Source organism: Clarias gariepinus, chromosome 3 (genome assembly GCF_024256425.1).
Source record: "Clarias gariepinus isolate MV-2021 ecotype Netherlands chromosome 3, CGAR_prim_01v2, whole genome shotgun sequence".
Classification (NCBI taxonomy): Eukaryota; Metazoa; Chordata; class Actinopteri; order Siluriformes; family Clariidae; genus Clarias; species Clarias gariepinus.
Genome location: NC_071102.1, coordinates 29,338,386 through 29,363,851, shown reverse-complemented (window position 1 = coordinate 29,363,851; position 25,466 = coordinate 29,338,386). Strand labels below are relative to the sequence as shown.

The following is a 25,466-nucleotide window of genomic DNA, read 5'->3' as shown; positions in this document are numbered from 1 at the left end:
AATATATTATATTCCGATATTATACCTTTATGTTCGGGAGTAAGGAAACATTGAAATGTGCAGGACTAGAATTGAATACCAGTGAGTCAGTTAAGAAGATGCTTAAACTTCTCCCTTGCAGTTAGGAATCGGACCTAATTTGTGACAGGTGTCCCAAATCACGTGGGTGTGTTGTCTGTCTTTCTTTATTATAAGGGTGGGAGGCAGGTAACTTGTTTCTGCTTGGTGCTGGTGTGAACATGGCAACAAAAACAGTCAAAATTTTAATGCTATGTTGCATTGAGTTGTTTATAGTGAAAGCATTTAAAGAGGACAGTTTCATGACTGATTTCTTTGATTCTATGTACCAAAATAATGAAAAGCTTAATGAAGATGTATATGTGCAGTCTGTAGACCCTATTCAAGAGGCTCCGCTCAGACAGCACCAGAACTATTCTTTCTTTTGTGATAAAGATGCTGTCAAAGTAGTATTGCTCTCAAGTCCTGTTTCTGTGGTGAAGGTTTTAGGTATGTATACTGTTTGGTTATGATGTCATCCTTCTTGTCTTTGTCTGCTCCTAAGCTTTTATCTTGTGCGTCTCTAAGCTTTGTCAGGATTATCCATTCCGGACCAAGCTCTAGAAACAGCGAAAGAATGTGTCTACTCTGTAACAAAGGAAAGAAAGCTTTATGTTCTTTGGATCAGCTTCTCTGGCTGCCATGTCACTGCTGAGGTGGGTGCTATAAAGAGCACAAATTGCGCAATTTGTTTCCTCTTGTCTCATTTCCTTTGTATTAATATCACCAGGAGGGCAGATTTACTCTGCAAGTGCTGTATCGTAATAATGTGGGATCTGCTGAGGTTGTAAAAGTGTCCTGTGATGCTAGCTCAGACATGGCACTGCAAAAAGTCCGGGTTCCTCGTTCAAATGGGGAAGAAGACTGTCTACAAGCTTTAGGGCCAGGTATAACCACTCATCAGAAGCTGCCTCAGATATATACAAAACCAGGTATGTTGAAGTGCGTCTCATCACTGGGGATATCATGCATATTCTGCAATCTACCTCTTAACCTTATTGTATTTTTATGCGAACTGGCTTAATTATATTGTTTGTACAATTGTACAGTTTTATACACTTTGGTTTGTAATATTGGTTACATATATTGGTACAAATTGCTTAAACCAGTGGTTCTCAACCCTGGTCCTGGAGGGGCAGAGCAGCATGTGCTGTCCAGACCATTTTGGTGTTTTTCCTGCTCAACCTAAAATGTGCAGGGTAGGGTTTCTACAGGACCAGAGTTGAGAACACAACCTGTTCGGGGAATGTTGCCCATGTACACCATGTTCCAAATTATGCACATGACTGTTTTTCTTAAGTAAAATCCATCATTTTACGTCATCTAGAACAATTATTATAATATAGCTATCAGAAGCCAAAGTACAGATAATGACACTGATTTGGTTTTAAAGCGGGGATCTTCAATTTTAGTGCTGAACTGGCAGTGTCAAGATGTTGGTGAATAACAAGCAGTGCTCAACACACCAACTAAACCTGGTAATTAATAGATTAGTTGAATCAGTCTAGTTTGAGTAGAAAATGCGCTGGACACTGGCCATGTAATGTTTTATAGATTACAAAAAGTGGTGTTCCAACTAATTATGCATGATTCGGTTCAAAACTGTTGGGTTTTGATGAATTCAGAACAGAAATGCCTCTTTGCTGCATTGATGGAGCATTTCATACAATTGAAACATGTGACGACATATAAAAGAAATTGGTACATATTAATGAGAACTTATTTTAATCTGTCCTAAATCCATTGAACTTTTAAGTCCATGTACTTTTAGGCTGTATTTCATTTAAATACGCCAGTATTGCCTCTCAGAACTGCTGTATTAAGGCATATTGCTGCCAACCCTCATTCACACTGCCACTCGCATCTTTGTTTTGAGGATGTGGTTATCGGATGATGGTGACCACATCTTGTGTTTTTGTTTTGTTTCTCCCCCTGCATCTCGCCTTGCCCATAGCAACGAAAGCATCATTGTTTGTGCAGTGTGGATAGTAAGGTACCTGCATGAAAACTTTATTTTAGAAGGGCACAATGCTCTTTTCTATACAGTGACATAAAATGATCATTTAGGAACTCCACATCTTTATGATTTTGACACCTTAAAAGAACCTTCCATATAATTTCTCATTACTCCATCCCAAATATTCACTCCACCCTGCTGATATTGGAAATAATTTAGAACATGGTGTATTTTTATACATTTATACACATTTTTTTTTTTATCATGTATGATAAATTTTGCCTTTCTTCTGCTATCGGAAGTGACAAAATCCTTAAACTTATAGGCTGTGACATTCCTATTAACCAAAGGTTGCCCTGTGGGCCTCCTGAAACCACAGCTGCTGAGTGCATAAACAATGGATGTTGCATGGACAAGACTAATTCCTCTTGTTACTACCCAATGGATCGTAAGTTGCTGTGCCCTGATCATATGTAGAAACTGTTGTTTTCCATTAGTTTTAAATGTACTTTGTTTGTCTCTTTAGAATGTACACCTGATGGGCATTTTGTGTTTACTGTACATTTTAATGTCACCACCATCCCTGTGAGTGCCACAAGTTTACATGTGGCATCCGTGGACCCTTGTAAACCTATTCTTGTTACTGATGATTTTGCCACCTTCAAGTTCTCTGTGTCTGAATGTGGGACAAAGAGTTATGTGAGTTTTCGTGCTTTTAATACTTTTATATCTAAAGCAATTTGGTAATAAAGGCCAATTTGAGGCGTTATTCCTTTCCTAAAATCAGAATATTGGCGACACCACAGTTTACATGGCTGAGGTGCGAACAGCCGTCAGAGCGCACAAGCTCAAGTACAGCGTCATTACCAGAGATCACCCTGTCAAGTAAGTGTTTGGGCTTTTGAGGTCTTGTTTAAAATGTCTTAGCTTGACTTTAGTTATAATACCATTACACTGTCTCCTTTAGGCTAATGGTCGAGTGTCGCTACTCAAAGATCAGTCCAGCAATGATGAGGGCAACTGCTGGCTACATGGTGATGAGCCCAAGCATGCCAGCCTCTGTGCGGTCTGGTGGACTATATGGTGTTCAGCTCAGGATTGCAGATGGTATTGTATTCTTGCAATAATTTGTTGTCTGTGTTTGTTTAAGAAACTTTTGTTCATGAAATTTCTGGTGTTCTGTAATTGCAAATCTCAATAGATATTTGAGATTTGACACTGCTTTTTCTTTCTATACAGATGAGACTTTCTCTTCATTCTTTGCCCATGGTCATCTGCCTTTAAAGGTTCTCCTGGGTAAACCGTTGTACCTGGAGGTGCGATTAAATTCCCCAAAACCTGAGGCCACACTGGTGGTAAACTACTGTGTGGCCTACACACAATCTGCTAGAAATGCATTGGTTCTGCTCTATGAAGGGTAAGCTTGTATATGTATAAACATATGCCATAATTGGGCATGTTGTGTTCATGGTGTAATATTACAAGACTAGATTCGCTTGACAAATGTCCTGCACGCATGTCAAATGAGCATCGCTGGCACAACTGTTGGCATATACAGTATTGTGGCTAATGGATTGGGACCTTAGGTATCATAGGGATGATTTACGATGTTGTGCATCTGTCGAATAATATAGAGCTACTTGTATATAAAGCAAGATTCCAGATTTGGCTGGATTGAGTTCGTATTTGGGCAGGACTAAATGGCACAATGTCTGTATACATGGCTTTGCTTTAATAGTCAATTAAATTTGACATTAAACAGCAAGGTGTGTTAAAGTAGTGAAATGACCGCTACAGACAGTTGTATGTTTTTGGGTGGGAAATGTTCATTTTTGCAGTAGAGATGCCCTAAATTCAGTACAATTTGGTATGAATAAGTATTGTGCCAATAGGACAATTTTAATAGCAGTCCATGTTCCATTAAGTTGGAAGTGTATGTGCAAATGTAATAGTAAATGGGCATGTGTCGGGCATGGTGAGGTCACAACTTTACATATGCACTGCAGAAATTGTATGCAAGACTGAATCTAGTGTCCATTTGGTACTCTTTGTGCAAGTGCACCTGTGATGTTGCTGTGGCTAGTTTAGACTTGCTGTGCAAAATATTGCCCTAATTTCGAAGATGGTGGTTTTGGAATTGCTTGCATCAGAAAAGCAATAATTCAGAATGACCATTACTGTAAAATGGTCTTTCTCTCCTCTCTATCGACCAACTGTCTGAGGACTTTTCTCTGCAGGTGTCCCAACCCTGATCTTTACTCTGCACAGTCTTCATTTCTCCATGTGCTGGACCTGCCACAAACTCCTCACCAGCGTCGCTTTATGGTGGCAGCATTCCAGTTCATGAATGTGACCACTCAAAAACACATCAACGAAGAGGTGGAGTATCATTGGGTTTTTGAGTTGTTACAATTTGTAAATTATGTGCTGAATTTCCCTGTCTCTTCAATAGATTTACTTTATGTGCTCCACTGAAGTGTGTATGCCTTCAGACATTCCATGTCCCAAGACATGCTTTGACGGGAAGGTATGTTCTTCATTATGCTAATTCTACAAAACGCTAAAAGCTTTGGATGTATTTATATGGGGTGTTCAAGTCAAACTGAGAAACGCTTACAGTAAACTCGCATGCATAGTGCCCATGTTTTAAAGAAGGCTGTATGTCTGTGAATGACAATCCTCGCAGCCCACTGTGATTCCCATGCACGTTCAGTGAGTGGAATGACCAATACTTAAATACTGTATATAACTTCTTAGCTTGCAGAAGAGATGCATCTATCTGTGGGAACTGTACACTCTTTGATTCACCAACACCCCTTGCACATTACAGGAACTCGGCTGCAAGTTACATCCCTGTATAGTCCGAATCTCACCCTAAGCCATTTCCACATTTTTTGACCATTTAATAGAGTTCCTGTGAGGATTACAGGAACTCTATTGAAGCATTGAGTCCAATACTGGCTCCGGTATACTGAGATAATGATCTACCTTAATGGGATCTAAGCCCTGGACTTAAGAAGTATTGGGAATAAAGGTTATAAATAAAGTTTTTACTCTCGTAACCTTTTCTGCACAATCAAGTCCCATTTTGACTTGAATGCATTCTTCTAAATTTCAGCCTGCCCTTTGTTGGTTTGAATGTTGAAAAGGAATCCTAACAATACTTGCTTTCTTCTTTCCAGGCATAACTACTACTTCCCATTCAAAAGTGGACTTAATTTAAACTTGCAATGTGTTAAATATTAAAGCTTAATTTTTAAATTCATGTGACCTTACCTTGATCATGTTGCATAGTGTCAAAGCTTTAAATTGAGCTTCAAGTAGTAAGTAGTTCAGGATGCTCCTGTTAAAATTAGGCAGTTTTCTGTTTGGTCCCGTCCATGTGGTTTATGAAGATTGCTTCATGGGTGTAATTTACTGCTGACTTGTTCCCAAAGCACAAGAACGGCAATTTCCACATTCTATTAACTTTGGAAAGACTTCTATTACAGCTCTTGTGTACCACTTAGAGTAATTTCTATTCTTAACTGATGTAGTTTTTTTTCCTCTCTTGAGTAACCACTTGGCGGCACGGTGGTGTAGTGGTTAGCACTGTCGCCTTGCACCTCCAGGGTCCTGGTTCGATTCCTGGCCAGGCTCGATTCCAGTCTCTGTGTGTATGATGTTCTCCCCGTGCTTGGTGGGTTTCCTCCGACAATCCAAAGATTGCAGGTTAGGCTAATTACCGTTCCTAAATTGTCCATAGTGAATGGTAGATCTATGATAGATTGACATCCTGTCCAGGGTGCACCCCGCCTAGGTCCCAGTGACCCTAAATACAGGATAAAGTGGTATAGAAGAGGTATGATTGAGTTATCACTTTGATAGCATTCTGATCCTGTTCGAAGCAGAACTGAAAAATCTTTTTAAAAAACTTGCTGCCCAGGTCTCTGAAGTCATACAAGACCTGAAACTCCACTGATTTTTGCCAAAGAAATTCTTTGGCAAACAAAAGTTCTTTTGCAATCAAAGTTTACTTAAGCTAGTCCAAAAAAGCCATGGAGTTGCATTTTAGTACCTACAAACTAATGCTAGTTTAAAATGCACATCATATTTGTCTTTTTATTAATGAAAAGGTGGATAATAACTACATATGTGTTTTGTGCAAAATAAATTGTGGTTATATAACACTAGTACAACTTTATGTATTGATCTGTAATAAAACTGACTTATCACCAAAAGCTGCTGGAGTTATTGACTTATGTCACATAGTTATTATACAAATGTGCTAAAGTTGTATCAGGCACCTCCTACTTGACAGATGGATTAAAACAGACCCACTGGAGAGAGATGGATGGGATCGTCGAGCGAGTGAAGCCTATAGCGAAATTTAATGAATCATTTGTATATGTCCTCGTGAATACAGCACACGAGTTTACTGCCTTCTTTAGCCAGGTGTATGTGGCTAAGATTGGCCCTGTTCTGAGTAAAAAGGTAATGAGAGAAATCCGCACTATATTAAGGCCAGAGGAGAATGACCAGGCTAAATTTGGTTAAGTGTAGGGAAAAATATAAAATCACGTACTGCGGAGGGAAAACTTTTGGAATCAAACACAAAATATTACTGTTCCTCCTGGTCTGGCTTTTATAATGCAAATTTATCACAAAATTCTCATCAATATGGGCAGGAATATAATTTGCAAAGACACTGGGGTCCTTTTTCCCCACTTATTTCACATGCAGGCGGTGCCTTTCTTTTAATTCTGCAAACATCATAACCCCATTCTTGACAGTAGGCATACATCAGTCCTGTTTCAGACCTGGCACGTTCTCTTACAAAAAAACAACAGTTTCTTGTTACCTGCCCCCGCACCCCAAAGTGTCAATTTTTCCAGTTTAGGTTTATCATATAAATTAGCTGTAAATTAATATTTGCACAACAGTTAACAATTTGTTGCTTAGGCTGAGTGCATTTATTTCCATGTCAAAAATCAACAGAATTTTATTTTCTGCTCTAACACATCCATTTCAACAAAAAATTCAATTCCATGCAGTTAGTTTCTAGATCACGTTAAATACAGCTAAAACTGATCATGCTGTACAGCTAATAAGTGAGATTTAAAATGCACATAATTACAGAATTAGACAGGGTAACATGAAACATTAACATTTAAACTATACACTATAAAACCCTTAATAAAATGATTAAGTAGATAGTAGTCGATATGAAGTACACTTTAAATCCAAGTCTACTTTAGTCATATGACAAGACACAAACACTGGTCCCAAGTCAAAACTTAACTTTCCCAGTTAATTAATTTGAATTTTACTTTAAGTCAGCATGTTACATAGTCTAAGGCCAGCTACTTAGAAAAGCAGTTGTCCGTCATCAATGTAAGACAATTAGCAATAATTTATCAGTAGATTGAACTGCTCTTTTGGAAGAATGATTACAGAACATATACTGTCTTAAAACAAAACAAAAAAATATGTATTTCACATTTGAGTGGAAGCTGTGCAGAGATACAATAACTGTGCAAAATGTTGCCCCTTGCTTCTTTGATAGAATAAGAGACAATTTGCTGTTAGGAAAGCAAACAAAAGGTCTGTTAATTGTCTAATAAAATTAAGGTTGCTGAGAGCAAAGAAAACACTTAAATGTGCAGGACCCTGCAATCGCTAACAACTGTGCTTAAAAAAAAAAAACTTTCCTCTATAAAACATTTCAAATGCAAATACAAACTGCCTGCCAGCTTGCCTTTTTTACAAGTGGTACTAATATATGGATCTATGGATGACCAGCGAGAATGAAAGGAAAGGTGTACAGGACAGTGGCGAGACCAGCGATGCTCTACGGCTTAAAGACAGTAGCAGTGAAGAAAAGGCAGGAGGCAGAGGTAGCAGAGCTGAAGATGTTGAGGTTCTTCTTGGGATTGATAAGGATGGATAGGATCAAGAATGAGTTCATCAGAGAGACAACCCATGTTAGATGTTTTGGAGATAAAGTCAGAGAGGCCAGATTGAGGTGGTTTGGACATGTTCAGAGGAGAGATTGTGAATATATCGGTAGAAGGATGCTGAGGTTGGAACTGCCAGGCAGGAGATCTAGAGGAAGACCAAAGAGGAGATTTATGGATGCAGTGAGAGAGGACATGAAGTTAGTTGGTGTGAGAAGAGAATGCAGAGGATAGGGTTAGATGGAGGCAGATGATTTGCTGTGACGACCCCTGAAAGGAAACAGCTGAAAGACAAAGAAGAAGAAATAGATGTTACAATTGGCATCTCGTTACAATTGGGCCAGAATTAAACAGAACGTGTGTATCAACTAATACAAGGATACTAAAGACAGATTTTAGGAGAATTATTTTATTAGCAGAAATACTAAACCAAAGGATTGTTAAATCACTTTAACAATTGACAAAGTGTCTTAATATTATTAGTCTTATCAGCTACTAAAGCCAAAGACGGTACTAGTTAAAGATGCACAAAACAGGCAAGGGGGTAGGATCATGAAGCCTATCCCAAGAAACAAGGCAAAGGACACCCTGGTTGGGGTGCCAACTTCTATCAGGGCACAGACACACACATTTAACCTATTTGGAAACATCAGTCAGCCTACAGTGCATGTCTTGAACATGTGCACAGATCTGTGAGGTGCTACACAACCATTCTAACCACTGATCCACTGAGGCCCCAAGATCATAAATACACAAATACACTCTACAGCTAAACATCACTTACTGTTGGGGTAACAGCACAATCTGTTCCATTACATACATGTCAACAAAATATGAGAAACTCACTGTCTAAAAATAACATACAACAGATTAAAAAATATGGTGTGATCTTCTTCTTCGGCTTTCAGCTGTTCGCTTTCTCTGGTCGACCAAGCTAATCATCTCTCTCCATCTAACCCTATCCTCTGTATCCTCTTCTCTTACACCAACTAACTTCATGTCCTCTTTCACTGCATCCATAAATCTCCTCTTTGATCTTTCTCTAGACCTCCTGCCTGGCAGTTCCAACCTTAGCATCCATCTACTGATATATTCCCAATCTCTCCTCTAAACATGTCCAAACCACCTCAATCTGGCCTCTCTGACTTTATCTCCAAAACATCTAACATCTGATGGATTCATTTTTGATCCTATCCATCCTCGTCACTTCCAAAGAGAACCTTGACATCTCCATCCCTGCTACCTCCAGCTGTGCCTCCTGTCTTTTCTTCAGTTCACAAATATGGTGTTTAGACCTTTTTCCCCCTTTAAGCATAGTCATTCAGCTGGACAATCCTACGTTCTGTAACATATCTTAAAGCTTAGAAATAAGCCACACAAATAGCAACAACAGTACCATTTCTACTAAATTCACTCACTTTTTTGCCTTCATTCTGGTGAAATCTTCAATTTCACCAAAATCTGTTATTGACTGCAGGACAGGAACTGTGAATCAGTTGAGAAGAAGCTTAACCCTCGTGAGATACTGTAGGGATTGGATCCAATTTGTGACAGGTGTACCAAATCACATGTGTGTCTTGAGTGCCTTCCTTCAATATAAGTGAGGGAGGCAGGTCATTCATTTCTGCTTGGTCCTGGGAGAAGTGTGAATATGGCAGTGCAAACAATCATAATTTGGTTGCTGTGTTGCATTGAGTTGATTATGGTACAAACATTTAAAGATGACAGTTTTATGACTCATTCATTTGATTCTATGTACCAAAATAATGAGGACTTTAATGAAGATGTATATGTGCAGTTTGCAGAACCTCAGAAGGCTAGTTTCAGACAGAACTATTCAGTCTTTTGTGGTAAAGATTCTGTCAAAGTAGTTTTCCCCTTATGTCCTATTTCTGCTGTGAAAGTTTGGGGTATGTATACTAGTTGGTGCTGTTTATCTTCATCTGCTATTGGTGGTGGTTTTTATTTTCATCTGCTGTTGCTGGGTTTTTCATCTTGTGCCTTTTAAGCTTTGTCAAGATCATCCATTCCAGACCAAGCTCTGGGGTCAGCAAAAGAATGTGACTACTCTTTGACAAAGGAACGAGAGCTTCATGTTCTTTGGGTCAGCTTCTCTGGATGCCATGTCACTGTTGAGGTGGGTGCTAGCAATCCCTTTGTTTTGTTGTGCAGAATCTGTTTTCTTTTTGTAATATTTCTATAGGGTTAATGTCACTAGGATGGCAGATATACTCTGCAAATGGTGTATCGTAATAAAATGGGATATGCTGAGTTTGCCATTGTGGCATGTGATGCCAACTCTGACGCGGCATTGAAAAAACTCCGGGTTCCTCGTTCAAATGATGATGACTGTGCACCGGATCCAATGCCAGCCATGACGCCCAACCGAAAGCTGCCTCACAAATACACAAGAGCAGGTGAGCAAGTATGACCACATTGATGATTGGGCAACTCGAGCTTCTTTGCTCTAGTCTTTAACCTGATTTGTTATTAATGGGTTAGCAACGATAAACTCAAGCATAGCAGATATTCTGGAATGTACCCAGTTACTGCAGAGGATATTAACTTGAAGCATCCAAATGTCAAAGTTGTTTTTTGCAGTAGATGACTTCTCTCTTGTTTTGTTTTTTTTTAACTATATTTGTACATGTACAGTGTGCTTTGTTCCAAATGATTGTAAATTGAGTATGCAAATGAGAAGAAATTTGTCATGACTATATGTTGTAGGCTGTGACATTCCTACTAGCCAAAGGTTTCCCTGTGGTCCGTCTGAAACTACAGCTGCTGAGTGCACGAGCAAAGGATGCTGCATGGACGAGACTGGTTCATGTTACTATGCAATGGATCGTAAGTTGCTGTGCATTGATCAACATTCACTGCAACTGGTAGTTCTTGTATAGTCTTCTGTGTGTACTTCTCTCTGTCTTTTAAGGATGTACAACTGATGGGCAGTTTGTGTTTACTGTTTACTCTAATGTTACAACAATCCCTGTGAGCCCCCGAAGCTTGATTGTGGCGTCCAAGGAGCCCTGTAAACCCATCCTTGCTACAGACGAATTCGCCACCTTCAAGTTCTCAGTGACCGAATGTGGGACAAAGACTTATGTAAGTTTTGTTAGATGCTTTTCTCAATTAATGAAGGTAACGAAGGCCAATTTGAGTTTCTTTCCCCCTAAAAACCAGAATATTGGTGACACCACCATTTACATGGCTGAAGTACGGACCGCCATCAGAGCACTTAACTTGAAGTATGGCATCATCACCCGAGATCACCCTGTCAGGCAGGTGTTGGTGCACGTAAAGACTTCTTTTAAAAAGTTAACCTTCAATTTGGTTTTAATGTTGTTATGCCATGAAATTTAGGCTGATGGTCGAGTGTCGCTACTCAAAGATCAGTTCAACAATGATGAGGGCAACTGCTGGCTACATGGTGATGAGCCCAAGCATGCCGCCCTCTGTGCAATCTGGTGGACTATATGGAGTTCAGCTCAGGATTGCAGATGGTATTGTACTCTTGCAGTGCTGAATCCTTGGTTTCCATATTTATTTATTTTTTCCCCCCAATTACCTGTTCATGAATGATGAATTGCTTATACAGTAAGGTTATACAAGCTGAAATTGTAATTAAAAGGTCCATCTCTTTTCTATTCAGATGATACTTTCTCTTCATTCTTGGCAAATGGTCATCTGCCCTTGAAGGTTCTCCTGGGTAAACCATTGTACCTGGAGGTGCGACTAAATTCCCCAAAACCTGAAGCAACACTCATAGTAAACTACTGTGTAGCCTACACACGATCTGCTACGAACGCCTTGGTTCTGCTATATGAAGGGTAGGTTTGGGTGTACAGTAATTTAAATTATAGGCCTTAAAGATGAGGCCATGTTGCCTTCAGGGGTAGGAGTGCAAAGATGAATGAATTAAGAAAATGCACAAGTGTTGTGCATAGTAAGGACAATTTATATCTTTTGTAATTAACTTTTACCCATGGTTGTCTCGTAAGACTTTAAATCTTTTCTACTGTGCTGAGTGGAATCCCAGCTTTTTTTTTTTCGGAAAAATGGTTTTGTGCAGGTGCACCTGTAAGCTAAATATTGCTGTGTGCACCAAAGTTAGCTGTCTCCAAGGACCAAATGTTACTATAAGGAGGATGACTTTTCTCTGCAGGTGTCCTAACCCTGGTCTTGCCTCTGTACAATCTTCGTTCCTCCATGTTCTGGACATGCCACAGTCATCTCACCAGCGCCGCTTTAGGGTAGCAGCTTTCCAGTTCATGAATGTGACCACTCAAAAATACATCAATGAGGAGGTACAGTATTACCAAGGGGTTTATTTATTTATATATAAAATACACTTTTTTTTTTCTCCCCTGCTAAATTTTCCTTTCTTTTCAATAGATTTACTTTATGTGCTCCACTGAAGTGTGTATGCCTTCTGAGACTCCATGTCGCAAGACTTGCTTTGATGAGGTGGTATGTTGCATTCATACTATAAATAGATGTACAAGTATTTTACAATTTGATTGGTAGCGATTGCTGTAACTAATTAATGTGGTTAAAATTAAGTTTTTCTATACTATTTGATGACTGTGTATATTAATCCTAACATGTCTTCTGCACCCCCAGATATAATGGCTTCTTTTCAAAGGTGGACACTGCTTGACCTTTTCAGTACGTTTCATATTAAAGGTTTATTTTAAAACCATTTATTTTTGTGACTTTTTCTACATCATTTGGCATCATAAAGCTTTAAATTAGGCTATTTGAGATGTTTTGAAATGAATATAAAGACTAATTACAGTAACATCAGTAAAGTAATGCAGTGACTTGCCTAAGAAGTCGCTGTTTTGGTGGGCCTGCAGGGAGTAGCTTATTTAAACAATCCTTCCTAAAGATATGTACTATGGTTATAAAATGGTTTCAGGAACATCAAATTACTGGCCCCATCAAAAAACTGAAGAAATTCCTGGAATTGTCATGGAACAATTGTGATCCGTCAACTTTACAGAATTCATCTTGAGTGGCTGTGATCGGCAATCCCTTAAACACTTGAAAGTGGTGATATGTCACAACTGTCAATTGTGCTATTTATTTGTTTAAACCAATTTGAGTTGTCCCCTAATGTGACGTGTACTGATCCTATTTTAAAGCATTTGCTTTCTTAAACCATAGAAGACCTGAATCCAGCCCTGTAATGGGTTTAATACTGGACTAAATGCTAGAACTTCAAACTGGAGTGTTTAGAATAGCTAGGATACCTATACAAAATGCATTTTGGTCTGAAGCACTGGTTGTCCCTGCTACAAAAAAAAGTTTGTTCCATCACAAGCACTATTTGATGCCTCCCACCACCTTTCAAACCCAAGACTTTTTACTCTAGTCTAAAGAAAACTTCAGTTGCAAACTCTAGTCCAAAACTAGCCCATTTCAGTCTTTAGACAACTGGCTGTTGGATAATGTGATAGGAAGAATTGTTAGTCACACAACTTAATGTTCTATATAACTTTTAAGGAAATGTTTTTGCAACAAAAAACAGTATAGTATTAATTTATATTCAATATGTGTTGGATGAATAATATTGGGTGTGGTGTATTTGTAAGATCACAATTTGGTTTATCCTGTTTCCCATCATGTGTATGGCCTTGTTATGCTGGAACCGTGTCTTTCAAGGATGCCCACTACAGTTGCATCAGGCACCTCCCACTGTGCAAAGAGCTCAGAACTGACCCACTGTAGAGATTCTGTCAGCTGCCATGTGACTATTCATTTAAAGAGCTGGAAGCTATGGGCAGAGACTTAACAGATGTACACAATTTATTAACTTTCCTTTACAAGAAGCTAGGCTTCGCCTCTTGTAAAGGAAAGTTAATAAATTGTGTACATCTGTTAAGCGTAGCACCCCAGTTTACTGGTGCCCTGAGTGTGAATAGTTTATTCTAGGTAATCAGACTGTTTTGTAAATGTGCTCAAGTGATGGTTATGTAATGGCATAATATTGGATAAACATTATAACCCACATCTGTATACCTCAGGCAGGTAACTTGTGCCAAGTGTTTTTTTTTTTCCTAAGGATGGAAACTTTATGCTATGATTTTTATAGATTGCAATGTTTATGACTAACTATGGCTAGAGCTGCTGATAGATTAAATAGCCTTTGTACTGAGCAGTGATATCACTGATAAAGAATATGTTCACAAGAAGTTTATAAGAGTTCAATATTTTTAACATAGAGAGAGCCAACTTCAATATTTAATTAAAGCTAAAACTAAAGCATTGATGGGTCATTTTGTTTGCTTAGTTTGAAAATTAATGAATCCTTAATGCAATTAATTTAGAAGATACTAGATTAACCTGACAATTGCATTATAGAAGTTTACTCGAATTTTTCAGTGCTTCACCTGCCACATTTGGCCCACAGATTTTTTTTAAAAAAATTTTATGAAGACCTTAACTGTTTACCTGCCAGTTTAGGCACAACAAGTAATTAACCAAAAAAGTTGGGTTTACTTGTGTTACACAGTTCATCTAATAGTTTCAAACAGAGTGAGCATTGCCTGAAGCTCAAATTCATGCAAATGACATGGATTTATGACTGTGTTTATCATGTGGCTTTAGTAGGTTCGTCTTTTATAAGTTTGTAAAATGCTTTTTTAAAATGTAAAAAGCCAATGCTGGTTATAATGTATAATGTTAAGCAGCAACAAGAACTTAATAAAGAGTAAGAATGACTTTTGAGAAGTACATTCTCCAAAAAATATATTTTTTTTACGCTCTTTGGTGTTGGACCAGCCCCATGGCACAAGAATTTCCTCCGGGATTAATAAAGTTTTCTTATCTTGTTTGTACCTGTATGTGTGGTAGATATAGCTGAGGCTGAGTTCCCAAAGTTTGCCAGAAATGTTAGTGTGAAAGTGTGTAGGAAGGGATGGGGGTGAGCTCAAGGTGAGGAGACTGAAAAAAAAAAACTCTTCCCAGTTGTGTTGAACTAATGGCACTTAGTTATTAACCTAGTTAACCCAGTGTAAGTACTGTATGTATCCAATGATGTAAACTTTAAAGCACTTTTTGTAAGTTGCTCTGGATAAGAGCGTCTGCCAAATGCCTAAATGTAAACGTAAATGAGACTGGTCTTAATGATCATTTACTTAAATATCAAGGAAACATTTATGTACTTTACATATTGACATTCTGCCAAATACTGTAGTATAATAAATCCATGCCCTGCGATGCATTGGCACCCTGTCCAGCGTGTACACCACCTCCTGGTCCAATAAATCCAGTGGATCACCAGATGTGTATATGTATACATGACAAACCCGTGCTGTATAATAAGAAATTTATTATTAACAAGAAGAAGGATTTTTTAGACAAAACAAGAGGTGCTTGGACTCCAAGGTTATCAACATGTTAGTATCAAGCGTGTGTTGCGTCACCAGAGCAACGGTCAACTCACACGAAGCGACTTCCCCTATAAACGCGCGGAAATGCATATTTGGCTGTCTTCTTCAAACATCTTCTACTCATGCGATTGGCTGATGGAAAGCATGATTGACACACGCTCAACCCAGTAAATTTACGTTCCTACGAAGAAACGGTCGGTGATTGGTTCGTATTGTAAGGACACGCCCACGCACTCTTCCACTACCTCATTGATCTCCTTTCTGAGGCGACCATTTCTGTAGACGAGAGCCAGGCGCTTGTGTGTGTTACAAACCGTTGATTCGCGAGTATATGGCAAAAACGGCCGCTTATCTTTCTTCCCCTTGTGTCCCCACTACTCTTTAAAAATTCCGCCGAAAAAGAGGAGACGATCTTCCAAAACCTTCAAGCCGTTATCTCACGTAAGTGCGATTTAAAGCTATTCCATCCTACACTGTTGTGTGTGTTTGTATAGCGGGAGATGAGCTACAACATGGCGCCTGGCGTTGTGCTCGGCGCTGTGTATGTGTGGATTAACCTGATCATACGCTGTAGTTATGTGGAAAATGTCGGAAGACCGGGCTGTCAGTGTGTTTTGTAGACATTTAATGATTAGAAGGTTGTTGTGTCCATAATAAACCTGATATACAACTGTGTGTTAAAAAGGCGTTTTGCAGTTGATTCATTTGACTGAATCCGGGACAGTGGACCATGTGATTGCTCAGTGGCTTTAGTGGAGCAACTAACAAAATGTACTCTCATAAAAGAAAAGTAAATATATATTTATGTGTGTGTATGTTTTTATTAGTTAGGAGTAACTATTGCTTGAGTTAATGACAGTTTCCCCCCTAGTGATGTCTAAATAATAACAAAAACTTTTCACTCCTCATACTTTAAATAATAATTTTTTATTGTTATTATGTATTCATTTATTTATTTGTTATTGATCCATAAACAAGAATATTTGAGACTTCTTATTGACACCGCTGACGCTTATTTAGAAACTGTTTCCATAAGTTATAGCAGTTGCTTACGTCATTCCCTTACGTCATATTCCATCAATAATATCAACAATAATTAACAAAAATAAATATCAATACTGAAACTGGTGGTGGTGATGATGATAGCAATAATAATAACTATTCACTCACATTTTGAATAATTTTATTATTTTTGTTATTGACCCTTAGACAAGAAAATTTAACTATAATTGCTATTACTAACAATAACTAACAAGAATAAATACTAATACTAATGATGATGAAATTAATTATAGTACGTTAAGAGGGGTTCAAGCCCCGGCACCACAAAGTTACCGCCATGTTGAGCCCTTAAACCAAGGCTTGATCAACCTTCCCTGGGGGCTTCAGGGGCGCTGTATCCTGGCTGACCCTGCTCTCTGAACCCAGCTTCCTAACTAAAAAATCATTTCATTGCGCTGTAAGGTACATGTGACAAATAATTAAATCTTATCATTATTGGTCACCGTATAATACTGTATAATAATATTAGCTAAATAAATGTAATTAAATAACCTGTTAAGATTAGAATTAAGTCATTAAATTTCAGTCAGTAAATAATTAAATATTTAAACTTATAATGTCTTTTATGATTGATTGATTTAATGATTAGTTTAATTATTTCATTGCCGCTAGTCACCATTTTGTTACACACCATGAAATAATTAAATCTGTCAAAGTCACCCATCAAACTCAGTGGGCGGGGTCAAATGCTGATCAGCTGTGAGTTTTTTCTTGCCACTATCTCCCTCTGCCTGCTCATCAGGGACAAACATTTCATACTCATTTCCCCTAATTTTCTTTAGATTCTGTAAAGTTGCTTTGCGACAATGACCGTTGTTAAAAGTGCTATAAAAATAAAATTGAAGATTTCCACTGCGAGCTATGGCCCTGTGCTGGTTAATGTTTCAGGTTGAGGTTCGAGAAAATCTCAGAAAATCACTGGCTTAAGGGAAAGTTTTATATTAATAAGGAAAGTTTGTGAAACTTTAGAGGAACAGTAGTGTAATTCAATACTGATAAAACAGTGTGACTATTTAAATAGTTATTTCTACTTTTAATAATTAGTTTGATTACTTATTTACTTGTTTAATGTTGTCATATTCCACCCTCCTTGTTGCACTCAATCTCTCTCTCTCTCTCTCTCTCTCTCTCTCTCTCTCTCTCTCTCTGTTTCTCTGTGTGTGTGTTCTCCACTCGGGAACCACCATCAGGGGCACGTGCGTCAGTGCACACAGTGTACTTGTGTGTTGTGCAAGCTTTTAGAACTGTGTGTTTTGTGTTCGGTGATCCAGCTTCATTTCCTGTTTTCAAAATGTGATAACACAACCCTACGTAATACTTGGGCTTTCCTCACTTATCCTTTTAAAAAAAGTTTATTGGCCTACATTAATCTTTAGTTGGATCTGCTAACAATCCAATAATGCTCTTTTATTAAAATATTTACTAATTTTATTGGATAATCTATGGCCTTGTTCAGACCAGCTTGACAATATTTGCCACTCCACCATATCTGAAAAATCCCATTCTAATTAATGTTTTGTGTCGGGTCATTTATTAATGGTAGTCGAATGCCTGTGATTTATTATTATCATGAATTAGAATTGGTGCTTTATGGTGGCCTGATTTTATCGTAGATAATAACGGGTGACGAAAAGGTCACCGTGCACCTGGGTGAGTAGATACAGTATGCATTGTTGCTTGGATTTAGGAAAACTTAATTTTGCAAGCCTAAGTGTATAAGCTTAAGGGTTATTCTTAGCTACAGTACCACAACAGCTGGCATATGATGTGTTTATCAGTGACACATACTGGCTTTTAGGCTTTGTCATACCTAACAAATATGTGGCTTTGTCTGCTTTATTACTGATATCTGTTGTGGTCAGGTCTTTAAAAATAGGAGATATTTTTGTTGCTAAATTTGGGAATATGTGAGATCTTGTTTAAATACTTTCAATAAATAAAAAGGATTGCTTTTATTTATTTATACAAAGCAAAACCTTGGTTGGATAAAATCCACACTCACAGTATGGTATATAGTATGTTGTTAAGTATTTTTTTTTCTTTAATTGTTTGTTTTCCCTTACAGGGCTCCCCTCTTTCTGTACAAGTGTATAAGCGCTACCCAGAAGGCCTAGGGAAGGCACTCTACCGCGAGCAATTCGACTTCAACGCGGAGCCGCCTTGGGATCCTAGCTGATAGCGGGAGAAATCCATCTCCCAGCTAGTCCATGTGAGTGTCAAACCATTCTGAATTAGCTGGTTGTAGTGTCACAGTAAGTAAGAAGTCCAGCTTACCAAGTCACTGATATATAGCCCATACTTTAGAATTTTTTAATTATTATTTTTATTTGTTTCTAAAAAAAAAAAGGAATGGTGCTAAAAAAAAAAAAGCCTTTTAAAATGAAACATATGCCTGGCTCATTTTTCCCATTGAGCATGAAATAGCATCTGCTATTCAACAAAATTTTCATCCAAACACAAAAGGTCATGAAGATTTTAAATTGACACCAGGTGCTTTTTGCAAAAAAAAAAAAATAGAACTGTTGAGTCCTGTGTGAGATTACACACCTTTGCTTGTATGAACATCCCCAGACAAGCGCATTGTTGTTTGTGTGTGTAAAAAGCAAATAGGTGCATTTAAGGTCAATAATTTCAAATACTATTATCTGTCCCAGCTGTCCAAAGTCAACATCATTTGTGAACAGTACACCGAACTAATGAGTTAAGCAGAAAAGTTTAAAACAACCAGCACTGTTATTTATGTAAAAAAAAAAAAAAAAGTGCTCATAGTGATTACATAGTTTTTTTTTTTTTTTTTTTTTTTTTGCAGTTTGTTGCATATTAACAGGACCCAAAGGCTCAGTACACTCTCTATGATTGTCGGATCTGCGGACTACGGTTGAGATGAAAGGATTTACTGATGAACTGAACTACACTGTTGACCTGCTTGAGGGCGGGACAACCCTCGAAGATGTCATTGACAGCCGCATTTATGAACAAGCTTTGGTGAGTGGATCGATTTATTATGCCTTTTAATAATGTGGCGAGGAAAGAATTCTCACCATCTTGCCGAGCGTAGCTGAATAACATCCTTGATAGTAAGCAGTCGGTATCTTGGGATCCAATTTGGTATAATGGGTTGATTCTTTATAGTGTTAACTTGTAGATTTTAAATGAATTATTATTGCTGGCTATGTTAATTAGCTCAGCTTAATTAGGGTTGCGAAGGAAAATCATGTGTTTAAAAAGCAGAAATGAATTTTTCTGTAGTGTTTAGTTTTACTGCTTTTATTTGCACAATTCGGTGGGTGATGGTGAGGAATAATAGTTCTATGTGTTAATTGCTTTTTTTGCTTATCTGAACCTGTCTGTAGATAATTTTCTTGCCTTTCTGAAGCTTTGCAGAATTTTAAGGCTAAAATATTACGATGTTGGCATCAGTTGGCTGATGAACAAATTTGTAGAACCTGTGCACATGTGTGTTGCAGTACTCAGTACATTTACAGCTTGACAGTTTCTCTGCACTTCTTGGTGTGGGTTTTTTTGTGTTTTTTTACAGAGCAAAGTTTGCAGTCTGCTTTGATTTAATTGTCATCATCACTCATGAAATATGTCAAGATCATGTGTTCGTGCTTGTCATGTTTTTACTGCTGTCAAATTTCACACATACGTCTTACATTATATAGTATTGTCGTATTTAAAGCTGGTATCAGCACCAATATCGGTAGGAATACATGTGTAGTTCTTACGAAATTCTACTCATGTTGATAAATAATGTGCATCGTAGTATCATGTTAATACTTGATAGCATTTACCTTATTTATTCATTTATACACAACACACCTTAAGATTGGATAAAATCCAGACTTGCAGTTGAGCGGGTCAGGTTGTGCATTTATGTATTATGTGCAGTGCATTTTATTCATTTATTACTGAGCCAGTACCGTCACATTACTCATGTCTTTATTTTTTTTGGTCCCCAGGCGGAAAAAAATGCATTTGTTGTGGCTGACCTCGGCGCGTTACTGCAGCAGCATGTTCTGTGGCAGGGCACCCTACCCCATGTTCGGCCGTTCTACCCTGTCAAATGTAACAGCAGCCCTGCAGTCATTGAGATACTGGCTGCTCTAGGAGTCGGTTTTGTGTGTGCAAATAAGGTGATTTTTGTTTTCTTACTTGTATTTTTATAATCAGAAATTATCTCTGTTTTAGCTTATGTCTTATTTATTTTTTTCTTTTCCTGGAAATCTTTTAGGCCGAAGTTTCAATGGTACTCAATCATGACGTCTCTCCTACAAACATCATCCTGTCTGGTGTCTGCAAACAGCAGTCCCACATCAAACACGCTGCCAAGAACGGCGTCGACTACCTGGTGTGCGATAACGAGGCTGAGCTTGGAAAAATCGCCCGTGCTCACCCAAACGCCAAGTCAGTTTTCATTATCTGACACAAACATTTTGGATTTTCATACTTAATGTCTTGTTTTATGTTTGATGCTCAGGATTCGGGTTAATAGTTTATTTTTCTTTACAGGCTGCTCTTGCAGTTGTGCACCGAGGCTCAAACAGAGGAGGCAAGCATGGTGTTTGGCTGCTCGCTGAAAAGTTGCAGGCATCTTTTAGAAGCTGCCAAGGAGCTGGGAATGGATGTGGTTGGTGTAGTGTAAGTATTTTATTTAAAGCAACAAAAACATATAATTAGCCGAACATTTCAGAAAATTCACATGATCTTTATAATTGTTCAGATTCCAGGTACCAGCGTCATGCAAAGACTCTCAAGTGTATGCCCATGCCCTGTCTGATGCCCGGTGTGTTTTTGATATGGGGGTGAGTAGGAAGAAGGAATTCATATACATAAATAATGCTTATGGAAATTAGTGAGCTCTTATTTTATGCCAAAGATCAAAGTTCATATCACTGATGCTTTATTCTTCTACAGGAGGAGCTTGGGTTTAATATGGAGATTTTGGATATTGGGAGTGGATTCAGTGGTTCTGAGTATCAGTTAAAACAGGTAACTCACAAAACTTTTTAAAACTTTTATATTGTTGTTTTGGAATTCTTTCTTTCTTTTTTTTTTTTTTTTTTATAAATATCTTTTCTCCCTCGAACAGACCCATGCTGCTATTAGACCGTTGTTGGAGGCCTATTTTCCTGTTATGTCTGGAGTGCAAGTGATTGCTGAGCCGGGAACCTTTTACGTGTCTTCCTCTTTTACCCTGGTTGTAAATGTCATTGGCAAGAAATTGGTAGCCGGAGATCTCCATGGTGAGTCTAAAGGTGGGTTATTTAATCCCAGTACTGACATTGAATTACATGGCAACTTTTTTTCCTTACTTTTACTGAGTCACAGTAACATAGCAGCAATCGCTGTCAGCACATTTTCTTAGGTTTTATTATAGGTATGCCAAACTAAAATATAAATTATAGTAATTACATTATAAAAAAAGATGTTTTTGTTGGCCTTGATAACTAGTTGCTTTCGTTGCACCAATACAGAGGACAGACTAAATCTATGATGGGAAGTACATATTGGTGTGATTGGCTCATGTGTCCATATATTTTTGGCCACATAGTGTATGACGTGTATGAAGTACGAAAAGAAGCATTCTGTGTGTATATGTGTATAGAACATAGTGATACTGACACATACTATATATTTGTGTAAATATATATTGTGTAACGTGCAAGGTGAAATGTTTGCCTTCAACACGCAGATTCTATAGTTAACAGTAAATAAAGCAAACAGTGGTGCCTTTATTATGGAAAGCCACACCTAGAGCTGATTTTGTGGTCACGCCTTTTTGTACACAGTGTTCTCAGTGTTGATTTCAGTTGATTTTTGACTGATTTCAGTGGTAATGGGTTTTAGTAACTCAAAAAATCTTAAAGCTCGTAACTCCAGCAATCTAATGTTGGAGCAAGAATGTGGTCTCAGAGCCTGTATGCTCCTCGTCTGTGTTATTTAAACTTAAACTCCTACTTGTCGCACTTCAATTTAAAGTTTTGTGTCACTTTATTCTTTAACAGAGCTGACTCCAAGCGATGACCCTGAATTTTTGTACTATTTGAGCGATGGTGTATTCGGATCATTTGTTGGCAAGCTGTTGGGAAACATCATTCCATGTCCCACAGTGCACAAGGTAAAGAATCAAAAACAAATGAACATGTATAAAAGCATTCAGAATGAGCCAGCATAAACTGGCTTGTACATGTGCCAGTCATTTGAGTTCTGTATTTGTCTTGTTTGCAGATGTCACTCTCGGCAGATGAGCTGGTGTTCTCCAGTAGCCTGTGGGGTCCATCCTGTGACGCTTTGGACCAGGTGGTAGAGCACTGCTTCCTTCCTGAGCTCTCGGTTGGAGACTGGCTCATCTTTAAAAACATGGGGGCCAGTGGCCATGAGGAGACAGCGGTCATCAGTGACTCTGAAAAACCACCTGTGTATTACACCATTTCTGAAAGCTCCTGGTAATTAAGAGCAAACTGACACTTTTTTTTTTCATGTAATTTTTGTGTTACGAGTTTTGTAATGCATCTTCTTACATTTCTTCTTGTGTCCCACAGGTTTGAGATACAGGAGGCGGGAATCTTGCTTGACAACACCATGAAGAACTTTTCATTAGTCCCATATGGCTTGTAGTTAAAAACACTGTCTCTGCTCTCCGACTCGGGTGATTAAATGACCTCTACAGTGAATAAACCAACAGCCATAAGCAGAACGGTTAATGCTTAGCTACTAAGAAAACATGATGACCAGTGGCATTTGGGATCACAAAATAATTGTTCTTGTCTTAGTTTCTCACATTTTATTGGTTGAAATGCCTTTTTTTTTGGGTCAGCCAAATGGAAGAGTCAAAAAGCCTCATATATTTAGTAATAACATATGCAACAAAATGGATGGCTGTGGAGATGGAATCCTATTTGGGTTTCTTTATCAAAAATCGTTTACATAATTGTTTAATTAATTTAATTATTTACTGATTACCTGCTGATGGTCTTGTAAATGAGTTGTCTGTTGCACCATTATGCACTTGTGTATATTAAAATCAAATGTGATTTTAATGAGTTATTTTAGATAATAGAGTTAAGTGTATTACAGCCCTGTGTGTAGTTTGACACAGTGAAATTTCGATATTTGTGCTTACCCCTTATTCTTGACCATGGGTTTCTAGAACTGTGGAGTGCAACTAAACTCACTGCTATGTTTCCATTGCAACACTTGTGGCACTATTTCCCAGTATTGGTCTGTATTTCAAGTTGCATCTTGGTTGTGTGCCATGATCAAATTTGTGACCTCAAAAGACTCGTCGTAAGAACGTTAGGCACCTGCACTCTTTCCTTACATAATTATGACAGATGTATGTTCGACATTAAAGGAACCTCTGAGATAAGGGATGGTGATCCCAAGCAAGATTACTCAAACCTATTCTGAGTACCAGTCAAACTTTCGATACATACTCTAACATTCATACATTTTATTATGAATATCCAAGATTTGGTCATGTATTTTAATTAAAAAATACATCATTCTTTTATGAATGGTGTAAAAGTACCCCTAATGTGTTTTATTTAGGATTTTGTAAAAGCAGAATCAGGTTAATTTTGAAATTTATCACAGTAAAACTTAATCATATCTTAAAAATGCTACTCTTGTTCCCAAATCTATTGCTAAAATGCCTGTATTTCCACAGTGGCAAATGAAATCATCTTGTTAGAAATGTAAATTATTTTTGTCTAAAGAAATAATTATGGACCATGGCCTGTTTTTTGACTATAATATTGTGTTAAAGTAATGAAACTACTAACCGTAAAATAATACATTTTCTTGTCTGAAAGGTTTTGTTTCTCTCTTTTTTTTCATATTACTAGTTATAGTTTAAATGTGACTAAATGCACCCTTTTTATGTTATAAAACTTATAACAATTTTGGCTAAAGTATCAGCCAGTATCATCACCAGCATGTCTGTTTTAAGATGTTTTGGTAAGTTACAGGTGGTAGATTTGGCAAGTTATAAATGCAGCTGTTCTTAATGGCAAGTACTGTTTTTTTTCTTTTCTTGTTGTTTTGATTATAAGCCATACAGAACCTGCAGCTAAGCATATTACAATGGCAGCTTTTGGGGCAGTGCGTCACACCATTTTGGTGTATAATAAATAATATTTATAATATAATACTACTTCATAATCATGTAAAGAAATATACTATTCTACATGGTCACCTATTTCAGCAATTCTTATATATTAAGCTACAGCTTTATCTACTATTTCATATTGGAAATTTTCTAAAACATAACCTACCAACTGATTTTCATTATGGGGACCTCAAGCAAAAACTTGTGCCTCAGACTTCACTTATCACCATATTGTACACTGCTAGGAGTTACATAATCAGCGTACAAGCCTGTTCAAGAAATCAGTAAAGCACAGTGTGCTGCTGTAATAAAATAATCAACAATTTATTTACAGGATGCCACCATGAATTATCTTTTTCTAATAACAGCAACTCCTGGAGTCTCTCATTATGCTTACAACATGTTGGAACAGTTACGTTTTAATTTTATAAATACGCTTGGTGTGATCATTTATCATACCGTAAGAGGCATACTGTTAAAAATATTATAAACAGTATCCAGTGTCTTAGATTTCTTTGACTTTCCTCCTTTATAATTTTTTAAAATTTAATTTATAAGTATTTTTGTATAAATGCTTACTTACATAGAATATTATTTTGTATTATCTGAGGTGTATGCTCAAAATGTTTTGTTTATAGAGTTACAAAATACGTTCCTATGTGCTTTTTTTTTTGTTTGTTTTACCACGTTGTACCAGTCCCTTTTTTTCCTCTTAATTTCTACTCTTCCTAGGATGTTCATGGGAATTCGCTCATGAAGCTGTGTGAAAGTTCTGGTTTATACTGGCCTCCACGGTCCTTAGTTAGACTACAGAGGTTCCTGGATGGATGAAGTTACATTTTACATTTAGGCATTTGGCAGACGCTCTTATCCAGAGCGACTTAAAAATTTTTTTTCTTTTTTTTTTATCTCATTACACATCTGAGCAGTTGAGGGTTAAGGGC

General features: G+C 37.7%; 4 protein-coding genes across 6 annotated transcripts in view; 3 read left to right on the top strand and 1 right to left on the bottom strand.

Annotated features, from left to right (window-relative positions):
- Window positions 1–25,466, bottom strand: part of LOC128518591 (deleted in malignant brain tumors 1 protein-like) — a 173,717-nt gene that overhangs the window by 33,125 nt on the left and 115,126 nt on the right. The window lies entirely within an intron of this gene.
- Window positions 240–6,030, top strand: LOC128518603 (zona pellucida sperm-binding protein 4-like). The gene is made up of 11 exons (XM_053491770.1): window positions 240–507; window positions 586–713; window positions 788–989; window positions 2,340–2,462; window positions 2,541–2,713; window positions 2,802–2,899; window positions 2,982–3,121; window positions 3,254–3,431; window positions 4,252–4,393; window positions 4,467–4,541; window positions 5,197–6,030. The coding sequence occupies exons 1-11, from the start codon at window positions 240–242 to the stop codon at window positions 5,200–5,202; spliced, it is 1,533 nt and encodes a 510-aa protein (XP_053347745.1). The 3' UTR covers window positions 5,203–6,030.
- On the top strand, window positions 9,592–12,652 carry LOC128518592 (zona pellucida sperm-binding protein 4-like). Of its 2 annotated transcripts, XM_053491755.1 has the most exons (12): window positions 9,592–9,655; window positions 9,749–9,860; window positions 9,960–10,087; window positions 10,169–10,367; window positions 10,678–10,797; window positions 10,883–11,055; window positions 11,134–11,231; window positions 11,314–11,453; window positions 11,603–11,780; window positions 12,116–12,257; window positions 12,346–12,420; window positions 12,574–12,652. In XM_053491755.1, exons 1-12 carry the CDS (start codon window positions 9,602–9,604, stop codon window positions 12,577–12,579), a joined length of 1,425 nt encoding a protein of 474 aa, XP_053347730.1. In that variant the 5' UTR covers window positions 9,592–9,601; the 3' UTR covers window positions 12,580–12,652. The 2 variants fall into 2 exon arrangements, with proteins under 2 accessions (XP_053347730.1, XP_053347729.1); XM_053491754.1 differs by having other exon boundaries at window positions 9,593–9,860.
- azin1b (antizyme inhibitor 1b) lies at window positions 15,622–24,225 on the top strand. 2 transcript variants are annotated; one of them, XM_053491758.1, is made up of 12 exons: window positions 15,622–15,788; window positions 18,475–18,618; window positions 19,219–19,394; window positions 20,372–20,545; window positions 20,644–20,816; window positions 20,922–21,050; window positions 21,133–21,214; window positions 21,327–21,401; window positions 21,502–21,655; window positions 22,418–22,530; window positions 22,641–22,858; window positions 22,955–24,225. In XM_053491758.1, exons 3-12 carry the CDS (start codon window positions 19,293–19,295, stop codon window positions 23,028–23,030), a joined length of 1,296 nt encoding a protein of 431 aa, XP_053347733.1. In that variant the 5' UTR covers window positions 15,622–15,788; window positions 18,475–18,618; window positions 19,219–19,292; the 3' UTR covers window positions 23,031–24,225. The 2 variants fall into 2 exon arrangements, with proteins under 2 accessions (XP_053347733.1, XP_053347732.1); XM_053491757.1 differs by having other exon boundaries at window positions 21,502–21,667.

Bases quoted from the DNA above. Each gene is read 5' to 3' on its own strand.
- LOC128518603 (XM_053491770.1), top strand. From the start codon at position 240: ATGGCAACAAAAACAGTCAAAATTTTAATGCTATGTTGCATTGAGTTG. The intron at 2,900-2,981 runs GTAAGTGTTTGG...TGTCTCCTTTAG, and splicing joins ACCAGAGATCACCCTGTCAA to GCTAATGGTCGAGTGTCGCT. The intron at 4,394-4,466 runs GTGGAGTATCAT...TCTCTTCAATAG, and splicing joins AAAAACACATCAACGAAGAG to ATTTACTTTATGTGCTCCAC.
- LOC128518592 (XM_053491754.1), top strand. From the start codon at position 9,602: ATGGCAGTGCAAACAATCATAATTTGGTTGCTGTGTTGCATTGAGTTG. The intron at 9,861-9,959 runs GTATGTATACTA...GTGCCTTTTAAG, and splicing joins TTCTGCTGTGAAAGTTTGGG to CTTTGTCAAGATCATCCATT. The intron at 11,781-12,115 runs GTAGGTTTGGGT...TTTTCTCTGCAG, and splicing joins TTGGTTCTGCTATATGAAGG to GTGTCCTAACCCTGGTCTTG.
- azin1b (XM_053491757.1), top strand. From the start codon at position 19,293: ATGAAAGGATTTACTGATGAACTGAACTACACTGTTGACCTGCTTGAG. The intron at 20,817-20,921 runs GTCAGTTTTCAT...TTTTCTTTACAG, and splicing joins CGTGCTCACCCAAACGCCAA to GCTGCTCTTGCAGTTGTGCA. The intron at 21,215-21,326 runs GTGAGTAGGAAG...ATTCTTCTACAG, and splicing joins GGTGTGTTTTTGATATGGGG to GAGGAGCTTGGGTTTAATAT.